The sequence below is a fragment of the Cariama cristata genome, unplaced genomic scaffold (assembly GCF_000690535.1).
Source record: "Cariama cristata isolate BGI_N322 unplaced genomic scaffold, ASM69053v1 scaffold2673, whole genome shotgun sequence".
NCBI classification, from domain to species: Eukaryota; Metazoa; Chordata; class Aves; order Cariamiformes; family Cariamidae; genus Cariama; species Cariama cristata.
Genome location: NW_009606448.1, coordinates 375 through 16478, shown reverse-complemented (window position 1 = coordinate 16478; position 16104 = coordinate 375). Strand labels below are relative to the sequence as shown.

Genomic DNA, 16104 nt, shown 5'->3' with positions numbered 1-16104 from the left:
TCCTGCTGGTGGGAAGGGATGGGGAGGAGATAAGGATGGGGTGGCCAGACCCTGTGGGTCTGGATCCTGTTGCAGAGGTGTGAGGATGAAGATGTCAGTTGGGACAGCTGAACTGCCCCCATACTTGTTGCTTCCTGATGGCAGCTTTCCAGGCAGGATGACTGACATTTCCTTGAGCCCACCTAAACCACCCCATCCTTTGGCCCTGCCAGTCACCTTGTGGTTACTTTGGCCATGTTTGTAAGGAAAAGGAACAGAGCCCTTTCCTTGCCCAGTGCTCCTTCATCCACCCAGTCAGAGCAGCCGTGGGGACATGACCCACCGGGACATCGCCAGCAGGATGCTGGCACCTGTCCCCAGGAAGGGGCTGGAAGAGCACTGATCAGTATGGAGCACATCTCAGAGGGTCACTCAATGGCTCTGAGCCTGCGCCCTAGCCTGGCTCCATTCACCAACATCAGCACAGCCTTGGCTCAGCCTGTGGTCTAATTCCTACCAGGGCTTGCATCAGTTTTTGGAGGCTTGCATCAGTTTTTGGAGGCTTGCATCTCTTTATAGAAACAGGGTAGAGACTGATGACAATGAAGAGGCCTTTAATACAAATTTTACTTTAATGAACACATTTTACACAGTAAAATGATTGGAGTGTGAGGGTTTCTAGATTCTCTTGCTAATTCTCTTGTAGGTAAGGTCTCCCATGGTCATTGTCTGAAAAACAAATGGAGAGTGTTAGCTTTTCATGGTGCCTGGCTCCAGATTTTACTTGGAAAGGATCTGGTCTTGCAAATCAAAACAGGACTGGTCCTCAGTCTATATTCTATAAACGGAATTATTAAAGCTTTGGATTTCTTCATGAATACCCCAAAGCAGGTAGGGATAACCTGGCATCCCTCAACTGGGATCAATCTGCTGCACCTCTCTTCTTTAGAAATGCCGGGCCCAGACACATACCTATACCTCTGGGTGGGTGAGGACATGCCCTCATTACATGAAACTTTGATCAGCAATGCCTACTGGGGTCTTAAAGAGTACTTTTTGGATCGGATTGTAATGAAAAACTGCCTTCAGTGCCTGGCCAACTGATCAACTTTGGCTGCAGAGCCTGAGTGTAAGCACGTGCTCATCTCCAGCAGCTCCCTAAGGTCCCCAGCATCTCTGTCGGCTTCCTAGGGCCAGACCCCTGAAGGCAGCTGTATGCAGCATTACTGCAGCCATTGCCCTTCTCTTCTACACTTACATGGGTGATGGTGTCTCCGTTGAGTTCAGTGACGGATTTCAGCCCTTTCATGTTTGCAACCAGTCTGTTGTTACCCTCCAGTTGAACAATAGCCTGGTAGGAGGAGACAGAGACATTCATGTTATTGCTGGAGACCATCTCAACCCCTGCATTTTGTCCTTCCCCTTCTATACTGAGTTGCCACCATTCCTTCTGCAACCTGTTTGGAGCAAGCTGCTCCCCTGGTGATTTTGTCTTTCCTGGGAGGAGGAGGAGAGAGGGTTGTGCTGGTGGTAACTACAGCACAACAAGGGTATGGATTTTGGCTTTGGCCTCTGGAGGGATGTGATTTTGCTGCCATATCTACCTCTCCCCCCTTCAAATTGAGACTCATTTATGGCTCCCACACTGTTAGATGCCAGAGCAGGGATCCTTGGCACCCCTTGGCATCCCAGCAACACATGAGTTTTGGGGGAGAGGAAGGAAGACTATTCACCCTGCCAATGCTAGTGCCTCCATGCAGCCCTGATGCTCCTTGGGGCAGCTCCTCATGCAGCACCCAGACCAAAAGGAGCTGAACACCTCCAAGGAGAGGACTGCAGAGCCACCTGAGCTGGGCCAGGGCATGCCACGTTGTCTCCTCTCCACCACCCACCTATTGCACATTGTTGCAGCAACCTCCTTTCAGGTGGCGTGATGGGGAGCTGGGCAACAGCATGAGGCTGGGGGGAGTCTTGGTCAAGGTGGGAAACTATTTAAGGAGCTTTCAGAAACTCAGTCATGGCTGGAAAGGTCTCAAAGGGTCAAGCACAACTGCTGAGCCTCTGCTTCCTGAGAGCTGCACTTCGAAAAAGGCTGCAGACAGCACCAGCACCCCCAGGGCAGCTGTCACTGATTATTGAAATTACTCAGATAAATAACCCAGCAAAACCCTTTTCTGTTTGTCTGTCTGTCGGTAAGACATGTTCATCTGCCCTGGAGTTTCTGGTTTATGGAAGGTAAAACTCTTCTAATAGCATTTTGAAGACATGTTCATCTGCCCTGGAGTTTCTGATTTATGGAGGGTAAAACTCTTCTAATAGCATTTTCCCCCTAGTTAATGCTCAAGGAACTTCAGTGATGCTGGAAGTTGTGATACAGCAGGTACAGCTCTCAGAGCTCCATTCACTGGGGTATTTCTTTGGTGATCATCCTTTCTGCTTTCAAAAGTCTCTGCAATATTATCTTCTCCTGAGGTAGAGGTGAGAGGCAATATTTGCCAATGGCGTTGTCTTGACATTTTATGAACCATTGGAAACTAATGTCCAGGAACGGGAGATGACCCAATTTCAAGGATGATAAATCCTCACCTTGCCAAATCATCTCACCCAGTGTAAACAGAAGCAGTGTGGAAAAGGCTAGCAGAGGAACTAACAGCCACTGGGATTTAAAAGGAGAGATTTATTGGTTTGTGATTCATCGGCTGATTTTCCTACACTACCTTTAAGTCAACAAAATGAAGGTGGGGGTATGTTTTGTGTTGCAACATGACTGAAGGTCAACCCTTTTCCACCTCAAATCTTTCAGACCTTTTGCTGTCGTAAAAATTTGCCACAGCATCTCTATCCTCCTTTTCCAAATGGGCTATTAAAACACTGCCTTCCAGAGTTTTCCAAACTCGCTATTAAAATAGCTTTAAAAACACAAGGCTTTATCTGCAGAAGTGCTGATCGGAGAACTTGTTTGGTAAAAGCAAAGAGGGGTGGTGGGAACTTCAGGGTCTCTGGCTCTGAGTTTCTCAGGAAGGTGCCACAGAAATGGACTGTCATTTTTGGAAATGCGTCCCTAAGAGACTTGCTGAGAACCTGCAGGGAGCAGGGCAGCGGGTGTCACATCTGCAGCCTTGCTTTCAGCAATTAGTCCCTTCCCATTGTATTAAATCATGCATGCAAACTGAGAGACGGAGACCGGGCTGGGGAATTAACCAGGTCTTTTCCCTGTGTCAGCTTTAACACCCATGGTCTTATCATTCTCTTGCTCAAGTGCAGAGGGAACGGCTGGAAAGGAAATTTAATGTCCCTGAGCCCCCGCATCCCTGGCAGAGGAGGAGCTGATCACTCACCTTGATTTTCTCTCCCGTCAGCGTCTCGATCTCGCACTCCTCCCCAATGGTGAATTCGTTGTGCATCACTTTGGAGCCAGTGGTCACTGTGACCTTGAACTTGTTCCCATCCTGCACGATTTCTGAGATGCTCTTGATGTCCTTGCCCTTCTGGATCTGGTCATCGGGAAGCCCTGCCCAGAACAAGAGGTGTTAGGTGGACCTTGGGGCCATTGGTGGACAGACTGCTGCTGCCGAATGAATGTGGCAGGATTTGGGGACCCATAGCTGGGAGAATTTCTATTCCAGTGTGGAAAAACCTTGCAATGACCATGATACCCCAAAGGCCACATGGCCCTGAGTCTGCTGCGGAGGAAGAATAACAAACACTGTCATCCTGGGTTTGGTGTGGGAGCTAGACATCTGCCTTGTCTCACTGACCTGGCTGGGAGCAGAACAGCTACCTCCCTGGCTAAGCATAAGCTAAAATCCTGTTTTCCTTCCTTCACTGAGAGGCAGGCAGAGAAAATGGGATAAATCAAGATAGAATGAGGTAACCAAGTATTTTTTTTTCTGAGATTCAAGGTCCTTCACAACCAGCTCACTAAAGTCTTCTCCCAAAGCCTGAAGCTGCTGTGACAGGTAGAGCCCCTTGGGCACATAACTGTGTAGAAGTAGTGCAAAGCCTCCTGAATCCCTGCAGGAGCATGATTCCTGGTACAGATGCTGGTGGAAATGTAGCTAGCCACATTCATCATTAAGCATTTAAACAACCCCGACTAATTTTCTGATGAATGGTGGAATTTTGGGTTTTGCAGCATCGCCGAGCAGCAGCACGGTGGGCTGAGCGATGTCCTGCTTGCCATTTGACAGCCTGATGGAGCAGATCTGCGGTCACCCTAAGCCACCAAGGTCCTGCTGCCTTATCACATGTGTGCAGCACTCTGCTGCAGAGCCTGCTGCAAGCCATAAAATTTCACCCAGCATCTCTTGACCTCCAGCCACCAGCCAGAGAGATGCTTTCTCTTCTATTTTGAGATCCTATCTCCATGCACACGCATTTAAAAAACCCCAATAATTGCAAGATGACAGATAGAAATAGGAAGTCAGAGATATTTTCAATCTGCATCATCAGCACAATTGGACTCCCAAATATCAGTGGGATCTGTGGAGGCAAAGCAGCACATAGCACATGAAGACACTTACCAAGGGCTTTCATAAAAGGCTCAAAATTTTCCTGGGACTGGAGTTCGTACTTTCCAGTGAAGCTCATGATCGAAAGGCTCTCTGTGCTCCCAACACAAGAGAAGATACCTTACTGGTAAGCAGTACTTGGTTTTATAAGGTCCTTTTGCCTAAAAAGTTGGTCAGAGGTACAATGATGTAATTCTTTTATGGCGGTGTTCAAACATTAACATAAAACCGGGCAATGATCAGTGATAAATTCCTTTACATTTTACAGACCTCGATTTACAACATGGGGGCAGGGAAAATCCTATAAACCCATTTTATGGAGGTAGCAATGTGACATCCATAAACAAATGATAGAAAAAATAATTGTACGAAGAAATTAATCATCAGAGGAATGAACCAAATCACCTAATCATCTTGCAGTCTGGAAGCACACATCTCGAAGAGGAGAAAGTGGTGAAAGACTATGGTGTCCCCTGCAGCTGATGCTGGTGAGGTTTCTACTCACTGATGTGTGCACGCTGGGTCTTTAGCACTGGCATCAAGAGTAGCAGCTGCGTGCTGGCATGGACTGACTTGCTCACTCCTTCAGATGCCTCACGGTCCTCTGTAATGGTGGGTTTTGGTGTAACCCAGATCTAGCAGTAGTCACAAAAATCATCATTGTCCCCTAAGGAAGAAAACACAACTTAAACTAAATTTCTGGGCTTGAACTGGCCCATCCTGAAGACTCCATCACTATGGCCTTCCCTCCAAGAAAGGGGTTTCGTGTGGATAGATGGACTGATGTCTTTAGTGATCTACCAAGACTATTGCTGGGAGCCATCACTAAAACCCCCTTTCCTCTCCTTTCCCCAGGGGAACCACAATCACTCATGTTCTAAAGGAGCATTTCAGCCCTTGGAGCTGCATGTCTCCCAAGTGCCATATCAGAAGTAGGGCCAGCATCAGCCTCCAAGCTGAGCCTAATTCCTCCCTCTAATGCAGGACTCAGGGCTGGGCTCCTTTCCCAGCGTGATCCCCTTGGCTGAGTGTCCTGGGATGCTGCACGGCATCTACGCATCCATCCTCTGGGTCTGGACTCCCAGGCTCAGCTTGCTCCCATCTCATCATCTGCTCCAATGAATTCCTCCTCCCTCCCAAAGTCACCAGCTCAGGGATTTTCCTGCTTTTCACTCACATGGCTTCTCCTCTTTGCAATTCTTCCATTCTGCCTTCTCATAGCATCTTCAGCCTTTTTTTAAGTGAAATCATGGGTAAGCATGAAAAAACACAAACCCGTCTCCTTCCAACTTGGAGATGCTGTCAGAGCCCTCTGCAGCCACCCCTCCTGCTCCTGCAAGCTCAGCCCGGGGCTGCCGTCCGCCTCTGCTCTCTGTGCTGCAGTGATGCGCAGTGATGCTGCCCAGGCTAGATTCAGCCTCAGTTTCTGGTTAATTAGTACCAGCAGTGTCTGCCTGATGAGGCAGGAGAGGGAAAAGCTCTGCTGGTGGGGTGGGTGGTGGGTGAAGTTGGCTGAGGAGGGTGTCCATAGGGGACATCACCCTTCCACATCATGGGGGGGGCAGGCAGGTTCAGAGAGCACTCACGGGGGGTGGGTTGAATCAGCAATTTCTCCAAACAGCTTCTCAGGTTTTTTGCCTTTTATCCCCAGCTTCCCAACAAGAATGACATCACCTTAGGAATTGCATTTCATTTTTACCCCTGCCCCAGGTGAATACCGCAGGGTCATGCGGAGCTGCGCTGCCACATGTCCCTTTTCAGTGTTTTCTTCATGGGGACAGCGGTGACTGACCTCTCTAGCTGGGTCCTGGCAGCAGCCGGAGCTGGCCGGTCTTTTCCTCCCACCAGTCAATGTCCTCCAGCCATGGACCAGCTGGAAGCACACGTGTGCTTCCCACACATTCATTCCCTGGACCTCTGACTGCTCCTCCAGGCAATTCAGGTCCCCTCTCTTTGCATGATGGGGAGAGAGATTGGGACTTGAAAAAAAATCTGAGTATTTTTCTATCTATATCTAACTCATTTAGGAGCCCAGCACTCCCAATGCACTGTGGGCTGATCACCATGGGAAAGCTCCAGCTCTGTGCAGCTCATTTTTCCCCCACCATCGTCAACCACAGCATCCTGGAGTTGTGGTTTTCATTCATTTTTCAGTGAGATGCTCTCCCAGCCGAGCCACGTCTGACCACATCCCACTGCTGGGAGGGATGCCCAGTTGTCACCCATTTCCACGTGCAGGCTAGGGAGAAGCGGTAGCCACTAAGTCAATAAGGAGAAACCTTTCTCAGGTAACCTCAGCCACACCCAGTGCAATGAGTACCTCTGAGATGATGTCTAGATAAGCCAAAGGAGAGAAATAGGAGAAACACATCATGAGTAGTGTTCCAGGGCTGCCTATCCCCCTCCAGCCTCTCCAAAAGAAGCCTACAGGTCTAGGGATATTTGTAAATGTTTCCTATTATCCAAGATGAATCCAATCTTAGGTGCTTGAAGGAACACCCGAGGAAGCCTGACATCTCAGCCACCACAGACTTCCCAGTCCTACAGTCTCCCTGGATGACCCATGCCAGCTTGAAAGGAGACACAACCACCAAGCTAATGAGACCTGAGCGTAAGATAAGATTCGAAAAAGCCCACCAAGTTTTGTCTCACAAACTTTTAAAGGGTTATCATGCCTAATCTGGACAGATAAACCACTCAGAAAACCACCAGAAATTGAGTGAGAACTTCCCCTGAGCAGGCCAGGCTCCTAAGGTCTGGATGTCACCCACGAAAAGTTAAAAGGGGAATATAATTGTTCAGGAGTCTCTTTGTAATTGGGCAGAAATTGTTCAAGTGGTTGTCAGAAATGGACAACTCATGAGACAATTCACCTCATTCAGGACCCAAGTTGTTTTCTGCAGGTATCCTCTCCTCTTCTACTTGTTGTTGATAGATTTAACCTATCTATACTCCCAGCTTGGGTGTGTTGGGTAAGTGTGGACTATGGATCACTGCTGGGAAGTTTAGAAATGCAGCCAACTGATTTTTGATCAGTTATCAAAAATAAAACCTCTTTGTTTTGTCTGCAAGTGTTCTGTTGGACTTGTGTTCTTTTATTTCCCCTAGTAAAGAAATGCAGAAGTTCTTATAAAAAAAGAAGAAGAAACCCTCACTGAATTAAATTTGGCCAGGGTAATTATTATCTAGCCAGGCCTGCTCAGCAAACGGCAGGTGAGATAAACTTAATCTCAATAGCAAAGTTCAGAATACTTGTACATCTCCCCACCAGAATACAAGATCTTTTAAAACATGACGTCACTCTCACTTTCCAGGGCCAAGAAAATGCACATGATTTGCGTTAACACAAGGCTGGGTCAGTTGACCATTTGATTAAAACTAAATCCATACCCTAACATCTGGACCTGGTTTGTGGAAAGAGAAAAGACATGGATCACTTTCAAAAAATATTGAGGAAGCTATGTGTTGTGGGAAGCCTGCAGGTGCTTTTGTGTTTAAGTTGCTTTGAAAATAAAGCATAGGATCTTAGAAGCTTGTTAGAAAAAAGGACACAAGTGTCTCGTTTCTGCTTTTTGCAACTGAATCAAAGATATGGACACGCAAAACTTCTCAGCTCCCTCCTAGCCATGGAGGTATCCGAACGCTCTGTGTCCCAAGGTGATGAATTAGAGAAATGCCAATTCAGAGGGACCTCTGAAGGTCTCTGGTTAAACCTCCTGCTCAAAGCAAGAGCATTGCCAACACCCAATCACCTCAGTCATGGCTTTGGCCAAATCTCAAAACCCACCTCCTCTGACCTTCTGGGTACCCGTCCTGGGGCAGCACCACCCACCTCTTGAAGAAGAGGTGTTCAACCCAACTTCCCAAAGTGCAATTTTTGGCTGATGCCTCATGTTATAACATCTGCCATCATCAAGATGAGTTTGTCCCTGTCATCTCTGTAGATGCCAATGGAGCAGTTGCAGGCTGTTATCACCTTCCCTCAACCCTTCCCTGGGATTCCTGGTTCCAGCTCCCATTTTCACTCAGGGTCTGCCAGGGCGCTGGAAAACCTCCCTGCTACGTGCACTGCTTCTTGACAATTTGGACATTATGGTGGGGAACAGGGTTTTGAGTCTCAGGGCTCCCACAGCAAAAATCCTTCTCTGCCTCCTCCAGTTGCAAATAAACCTCTTATTTAAGCTCTGAACTACAAAAAGGACTTTACAGCCAAAGCACTGCTTGGGGAGAGGCACTTTGCCGTAGCCCAGGATGGGGTACCTGGCAGCCTTGTGGAGGTCTGGGAATACCTTCATGCACCTCGCCTCTACCTCCTCTCTCGTTCTTCTTACCTATCCCACCAGTGACTCCCCAGACTTTGTGAAGCCTTTGGTTTCACCTCAGTGCTTTGGGAAGCTAGGACTGGGCTCTATGCTAGGATTTTCTTAGCCCAGATATGAAAGGCTACAAGCCAGGGCTTTTGTGGATTCAGTCATGGATTTCTCTAATGCAGGTCCAGTTGCACACCCCAAAACCCCTAGCCATTTTTTCAAGAGCTTGGTCACAAGCTTGCCAATCACAGATCCCCCGGTGGGCTTCCGTCTGTCTCAACCCATATCATTTCTTGGGTCATCCCTATTTCTGCTGTGCTTGTACCTGGGAACTTGGCCTGCTGCCTAATTTTCACATCTTTGGTCTGATTATTTTTAACCTTGAGGAACAAAGGTTTCTTCAGCAGGCCACATGGCTGCGTTGCTTCAAAAGGTTGGATGGGAAAAGATGCCGCTGCCGCCGTGAACTCCCTGTCCCTCTTGGATTCCACCAGGTTTTCATTGTGCTGCATTACCAAGACAGCACTGAGATGAAATATGGCACTTTTCCCAGATTTTTCTCTTCTTAAAACAGCTGTGGCCCTCTCCTGAAGGCTGGCTGCCTCCAAGCTGTAACTTCCAAGCTGGAACTTCCAAGCTGTAGACATGCAAGCACCCGTTCATATTGGTTTAGATTAGATATGCCATTATCAGAGCCTTGATAAGGCTACCAAAAGCGGCAGCTTGTACAGAGCACTGCTGCTTGATAAAGCTTTCCATTAATGCTGAAATTCAGCGAAGGGCAGCCCTCAGCCCTTGTCATCTTATTACAAAGGTCCCAAAGAGAGCAAAGGCTCAGTATTGCATCTCCAAGGGCAACACAGCGGTTTCATTGATAGCATGAGACCTCTCTCTGCCTTAGCTTTGCTTGCCAACAATCACCTGGGGAGCAGGGCTTACAGAAGAGCCGGCCCTTGCTGTTGGGGTCTTGCCTTATAGCAGGAGTAAAGCTGCTGGCCATGCCACTCGCTTCAAACGTGTGCAACGTAGTCCTGTTGCCTCTCTCTGGGCATGTAAAGCCCTGCTCATACCCTCAGAGGGCAGGCGTTGTCCTAGTAGCTTGGCTTTGGTGGGATGAGGCTGTCCTCCATCCCACCGCCCAGCTTATGGAGTCCAGGGGACAAGGACTGAAAGTGGTGCTTGTTGCTTATGGAGCTAGGTTGTACCAGGGCAGGGAAATAAAATGTTGGGAAAGAAATGGAGCCATTAGCAATTAAACGCTCTTGAGTGAGGAAGGTCTGGAAGAGTCCCCCGAAGCAGAACTGGTGAACATTTAACCAATGCAAATGTGTTTCATCTCACCCCACCACACGTCTGCAGTGCAGATGTCTCCGTCTGATCCAGGTGCATGAAGAGCCCCTGAGACACAGTGGGGATAAGTAAACCTTCGTCTGACCAAGTGGAAACTTGCGTGTTGGGACACAAAGAGCAGCAGCCCCCAAGTCCCTACAGGTGGTCAGATGAACTCCAGCCCTGTAGGGACACCTGCCTGTTGCTGTGGGCCTGAGCTCACCTCTCCAGCTGGCCCATGCTCTCCTGGATCCTGATTTATCAAGCACAGTGGCTCGCTTAATGACTGCTCACAGCAGGTTGCAGCTAATTAGTCAAGGAAAGTTTCTCGGGCCCATACAGGCATGAGGAGGAGCCTGTGCATCTGCATGCCCTCTTGTTTGCATGTAAGTCCTGATGTGCAACCCAACTCACCACACACGTGCACTGTGTGAATGTCCCGTTCCCTGAAATGGCTTTTCATAAATGTAATATCACTGTCAAAGCAATTGACTTGGTGTCCCACACCCATGATACCTAGCGGAGCCTCACGCTCCAGGGTGATCATCACCCTGATATCTTCAGAGTGAATGTACTGATGCGCTGTGCCAAAGACTGTTCCTTTCTCTCTGAGCCAAATACATAACCAGCGTTTATATTTAAAATAACTGAAAGTCCAAATGAAAGCCCCCAAGACCATCCCTAGCAGCTGGTGGTCCTTGGCTGGGGAAAGCAATGACACAAGAGCGATACGTCAACCCGAGGCTTAGTGCTGAGGCAGGATGCTGCAGTGAGGAGGGCAGAGAGGTTGCATGGGGTCTGAGAGCACCTCAGTTTTCACCAGGTTCATGGCCAAGGAGATCATAGAATGATAGAACCATAGAATCATTATGGCTGGAAGAGACCTCAAGATCATCAAGTCCAACCGTATACCTGATGCCACCATGCCCACTAAACTATGTCTCGAAGCTCTACATCTAAACGTTTTTTGAACACCTCCAGGGATGGTGAGTCCACCACCTCCCTGGGGAGCCCGTTCCAATGCCTAACAACTCTTACAGTGAAGAAGTTCTTCCTAATGCTCCACAGGAAACGACCACGGTGCCAGCAAGGCCAGAGCTGTGGACAAAGTCCAGGATTGCCACTGTGCATGTCCCGCTTGGTGCTGCTGCCATGTTTGCTACAGTCAAAGCATCTCCCTGAGCACAGGTATCCCTGTTTTGCACATAATGGAGCACACAGAGACTGACTTTGGGAAAGTCACCTGGAGAAGCTGATAAAGAAAATATACTGTACCTGCTCAGCATCCACAGCATCTTCCTTGTCGAGTCCCTAGAGGGTGGTCATAGAGCCCATGTCCTATGGGACTGCGGATTTTTTGATAAAATTTTACCCTGGGGTTTAATGTAAACTTTGGCTTACTAGGACCAGATTGAGCAACCTTCTCCAGGTAATAGCATCTTCAACGCCCCAGCATTGCACAATCCCATCCTCGCGCTCCCTTTCAGCTCTGCCTTTACGAGTGGGTCCTGGACTTTAGTCTACACGATCCAAACCGCGACACAGATGTCCCTGAGGTTGTTGTGAAACACCTCGCAGTGAGGAAAGAGCATCACAAGCAGTCGTGGGGAAAGGCCTGACGTGCTGGCAGCTCCTTGCCCTGCAAAATCACCAGAGGTCGAAAAGTGTGTGTGTGCACATTTGTAGGTGAGAAGAGATGTTCTCCCACATGGCAGTCCTACCTCATGTCAGCTGAGATACTGACAATTTATATCAGATCTAGAAACAGGGGAAAAGAGCCACATTCACTGTAACAGAGGGGTTTGCTTTGTGCTCTTTCACTTGTTTACAGTTTTTCATTTCTGCATTATATCTCCTTGACATGAGGCTCAAACAAATGATTCTGGGTGCATGTTTGCCTATGCAGCTGCAGACACTCTCTGCAAACCTCCCTAGCCCCTTACCCGCTCTGGCTCTCTGAACCTCACCAACCTGTGGGGTCTGCCTCTGAGCAAGGCAGGACTGAAATAGTTTGATTTCTGCCCCAAACCTTACAGGTTTTACCTGGAATCTCCCTGTTTTCTCTGTGAAAGTTCATACTTCTGTGCATGAGAGGGCAGGGGACACATAACTTCGTCAACAGTCCCCAGCAACAAGCTTATATATTTTTTTCTCAGACAACAGAACACGCTTGTCACTGGGATATACTCTGTATGGGGCAGTGAGTGGCACTGCAAAACCCCAGACATCCTTGTCACCTGCTCCTGGACCTGCCTGGCATTGCTTGGGTCACCTGTAGGTCTGAAAGCTTTTGTTTGTGTATGGTTTTCAGACACCAGACAGCTTGCGGGCAGAGCCAGGACTGGGAAGTGTGGGAAGATTTTTGTGCTGCTCAGGTTTATGTGATGCTTTTGTATTAAATTTGGCACGTTCTGGTCCTGGTTGTGAGTTGGGGTCTTTCCATGTACCCCTTTCTGAGTCTCTCTACCCTGGGAGTAGGCTCCAGAGACCCCCAGGGGAGGAGAGACAGTGCTGGAAGAAGGATGATAAAACCCCAGGACGGATCTCAGGGAGAAGACGAAGTGAATATGAAGAACTTCCAACCCACATCGACGAGCTCTTGTGTTGGCTCAAACCACCCAGCTTCATAGCCTGGCCTCCCGCCGCAGGACATCACCGGTGCCTCCTCTTCCTCTGCTCCAAAATGAGGCTCTTTGGAGAGGTGTTTCCTGGCTGTTGCTTGCAATCCCGGTGGGATGGCTGGGTGTCCGTGGCCCGAAAGGTGAAGGGACGTGTGTGAGGGTGGGAAAAGCTGGCTGGAAGCAGGATAAGGCTGTCCCGAAGCAGGGTTTGTGCATCTCCTCCATGGATGCAAGGCATTGCCGCCATCTAGTGACCTGGGGATTGGAGGGGGCTCTGCCCGAGCCTGTGGTCCCCAGCGCTCCTGGGCCTGGGGATGCTCTGCTGGGACCATGGGGAAGGGACCCAAACTCATCGCGTTGCTTGTGACATATAGAGGGGTCCATTGTCGGAGAAGATAGAAAGTTGTTCAGCAAACATGAAGCTGAGAGTGTTGCAGTGCTTTCCTTCAGGTGCTGCAATGTTCTGGGGTGAGACCTGAAATTTGGGGGGGGGGCTTGTGCAGGAAAAAATTGGCTTCTCGCTGCTGTGTGTGCTCTTCTGCTTCCTCGGCTCTCGCCACACTTTGGGATGCCTTTGGTGGGTGGAGAGGCTGAGGGAATTCCGTCTGGAGGGATGAAAACTGATGCAGTACGAAAAAGAAGTTGGAAAAGTCTGACAGCAGCCTTAGCTGGGGTTTGCAGATCCAGCTGGTTCCTGACATGAGAGTCCAAAGAGCACGAACTGCTCAGAAGCAGACAAGGTCCAAAGTGAAAGTGCAAATCCCAGCAAGAATATGCGGGCACTGAGTAAGACCAGATTAATTAAAGGCTATTATGTTTTCCAGCTCTTGATCGGTTGCTGCCCTGGTGGATGAGTCCTGATGAGCCGGCGTGCAGCAGCAGGGGCACTCTCTTCCCCTCCTTTCTTTTAAAATTCAAAATAATATTAAAGAAATGGTGCTCTAAATTTGAATGCATAGAAATGACAGGGCTGAGCATGGGGAAAGTCCTCCCAATAAATGGCACTGTCATCCCAGTTCATGTCCCAGGTGCTTCCACTGGGTTCTGTGCTCACCTGTGGCTGCCACATAAGCAGTCCATGCCATCACAGCATTAACTGATGACCTCATTAGCAAGGGTTGTCACTGCTGATAGGCCCAGGGCACAGATAAAGCTGTGGTAACAACCCTACTGCTATTTGTTTCTTCGAATGCAGAGCAACAGGTATCCTGGTATAACTCTTCCCCCCACCAGGGCTCCTGTGTGCACCCTGGAGGGATGTAATGCTGAAGGGACCAATTTCATTATAAGCTCTTCACTTGGAAAAAAAAATAAAAAATTAGATGAATCATGAAGTCATCTCACACAGCTGATGCACATGTTAAAAGAATTAGATATATGGTAAGTAATGCCCAGAGGCATAAGGACCCATGGTGGTGGGAGTAGACGAAGTCCCATTGGGATGTGCTGGGTGACCCCTGCAGAGATAATCAGATGCATATTGGTGATATTAAATTATTACATTTGTAACAAAAACTATCAGCTTGTGCAGCTTGTCCTAAGTATTTGATCCTTTCCTTATTCTAGCCTAAATTTGAGCTGAACTCAAAGTGTGCTCTGCCTCTGCACGGGCAGAGACTGCTACAAGGAAGGAAAATCCTGAATTGACCTTGGCACGCTGTCATGGGAGAGGGTAGAGATCAGAGAAGGCAAATGATGTACGGTGCAGCTTTTCATATTGTCTTTATTTCTACTATTTCACTGTTTTGTCCAGAGATGCTACTTGAAGTTTTTTGTGTTGGCCACCATTGAAGCACGATGGGGAGCTAAGGCTCTGTTTTGGGGACATTGGCCACTGGCTCCAGCTGGCCAGGTGACCCTGGAGGCTTTTGGTGACTCCAGGGGTGGTCCTGGGGAGGTTTCACCATCGATTTAAACCTGAGCCATTCCTGAAGAACAAGGTCCAGCCTTGCTGCCTGTTTTTTCCAGCACCTTGTGAAAGAACCTGGATGCCCATCTGGGATGGGGATGGACCACCATTACAGGGTCAGCACCCCACTACGTGCCAATGTGCCATGAGGACCTGGAGGCTGCAGGTATGGAAAGGACCCTGGGACCACAGCAGCTTTGGGTGGCTGAGACTTCATCTTTGCAATGTAATCGGAAACGCTGAGCACAGAGATCTCCCTACAGGCTGGTTGGGTGATATAATTCATATAATTAGTTAAGTAGCTCCCTTTCTAGCTGATTTCCTAGAGGTGGTCAGAAAATGGAGATTATTAACAGTGCTGTGGCCCACTGGGTGAGCTTAGATATGTTATTAAAAAGCTGCTGTTAGCTTCCTGCTCTGCTACAGCTGCCCTGTTCAACCTTGAGCAACACCATCATGGGCATCTTTGCCCACAGCCTGAAATTGATCTTCTACCTCCTGCTGAGAAACTTGCAGAAACAGTCCTTTTTGGATGTTGGGTGTAGAAAAGCCCGTTTCCACACTGGCACTCGGGGCAAGGACTGGAGTACTGTCTGCTGGAGACTTTTCTCATGGCTCCAGTTACTCACCAGTTAGACAATGCATGTTGGGCCAGATTCTGATGCTTTGGCAGGTGATGTGTCCCTTACTGCAGACACGGGCTTCTTGACTCAGAGCTGGCTGTTATCAGCCATCCTTTGTACCTCTGCACCTTCCCTTTCTGGGCTGACATCCCCGCACAGGCTCCAGCAGCATGGACTGCGCTGCACCCTGGGCTCTGTGCAGCCACCAGTCCTCTGCTGACCTTGCCCTTCCAAAACCACTTATTATTTATTAAACTAAAAAATAAGAAAAGGGATGCACAGTCCTTCCCTGCAAAAAGGAGAACTGTTTTTTTTTTTTTTTTTTGCACAGCCCCGCACATGTCTCCTCTCCCTCCTGTGCCTCAGTTTCCCCATTGGTGGGATGGGGCTGTTATGATGTTCCAGCCTCACAGGCTGAACAGTTGGCTTTGCACAGCTGAATTACAGACTGATTTTGGTTGGAAAGGACCTCTGGAGGTTTCTGACCCAAACCCACCTTTAACCAGGTTCAATCTCAAATTTAAATCCAACCTCACAGTCAAATGAGGTGGCTTAGTGCTTCCCCAGTTGAATTTTGGGTTTCTCTGGGGTTATACTGGAGACAACAAGCTCTCCATGCCCTGTGCTTGATCACCCCCACAGTTAAACTCTACCTCCTAATATTTAACTAGATTTCTCCCCAGCTGCAGCTCGTGCCTGCTGGCCCTTGCCCCGGTGCCCGGCACCACCAGGAACAGCTCAGCTCCAACTTTCAGGCATATTCTTATTCCCAGGCTTGGTGCGGGGTGGCCAGCTGTGCCACGGCACGGGGGACATCGGCCG

General features: G+C 48.8%; 1 protein-coding gene across 1 annotated transcript; it reads right to left on the bottom strand.

The window, feature by feature from the left end:
- Nucleotides 1–556: 556 nt before the first annotated feature.
- Nucleotides 557–4605, bottom strand: FABP1 (fatty acid binding protein 1, liver). Its single transcript, XM_009696358.1, has 4 exons — nt 4503–4605; nt 3318–3490; nt 1238–1330; nt 557–708 (listed from the first exon to the last, which is right to left on the bottom strand). The coding sequence occupies exons 1-4, from the start codon at nt 4567–4569 to the stop codon at nt 658–660; spliced, it is 384 nt and encodes a 127-aa protein (XP_009694660.1). The 5' UTR covers nt 4570–4605; the 3' UTR covers nt 557–657.
- Between the last annotated feature and the right edge of the window lie 11499 nt (nt 4606–16104).

Excerpts from the sequence above, each read along its gene's own strand:
- FABP1 (XM_009696358.1), bottom strand. The coding sequence starts at position 4,569 with ATGAGCTTCACTGGAAAGTACGAACTCCAGTCCCAGGAAAATTTTGAG. Across the intron at positions 3,491-4,502 it reads GCCTTTTATGAAAGCCCTTG|GGCTTCCCGATGACCAGATC; the intron begins GTAAGTGTCTTC and ends TGTTCTGGGCAG. Across the intron at positions 1,331-3,317 it reads TGACGGGAGAGAAAATCAAG|GCTATTGTTCAACTGGAGGG; the intron begins GTGAGTGATCAG and ends TCCTCCTACCAG.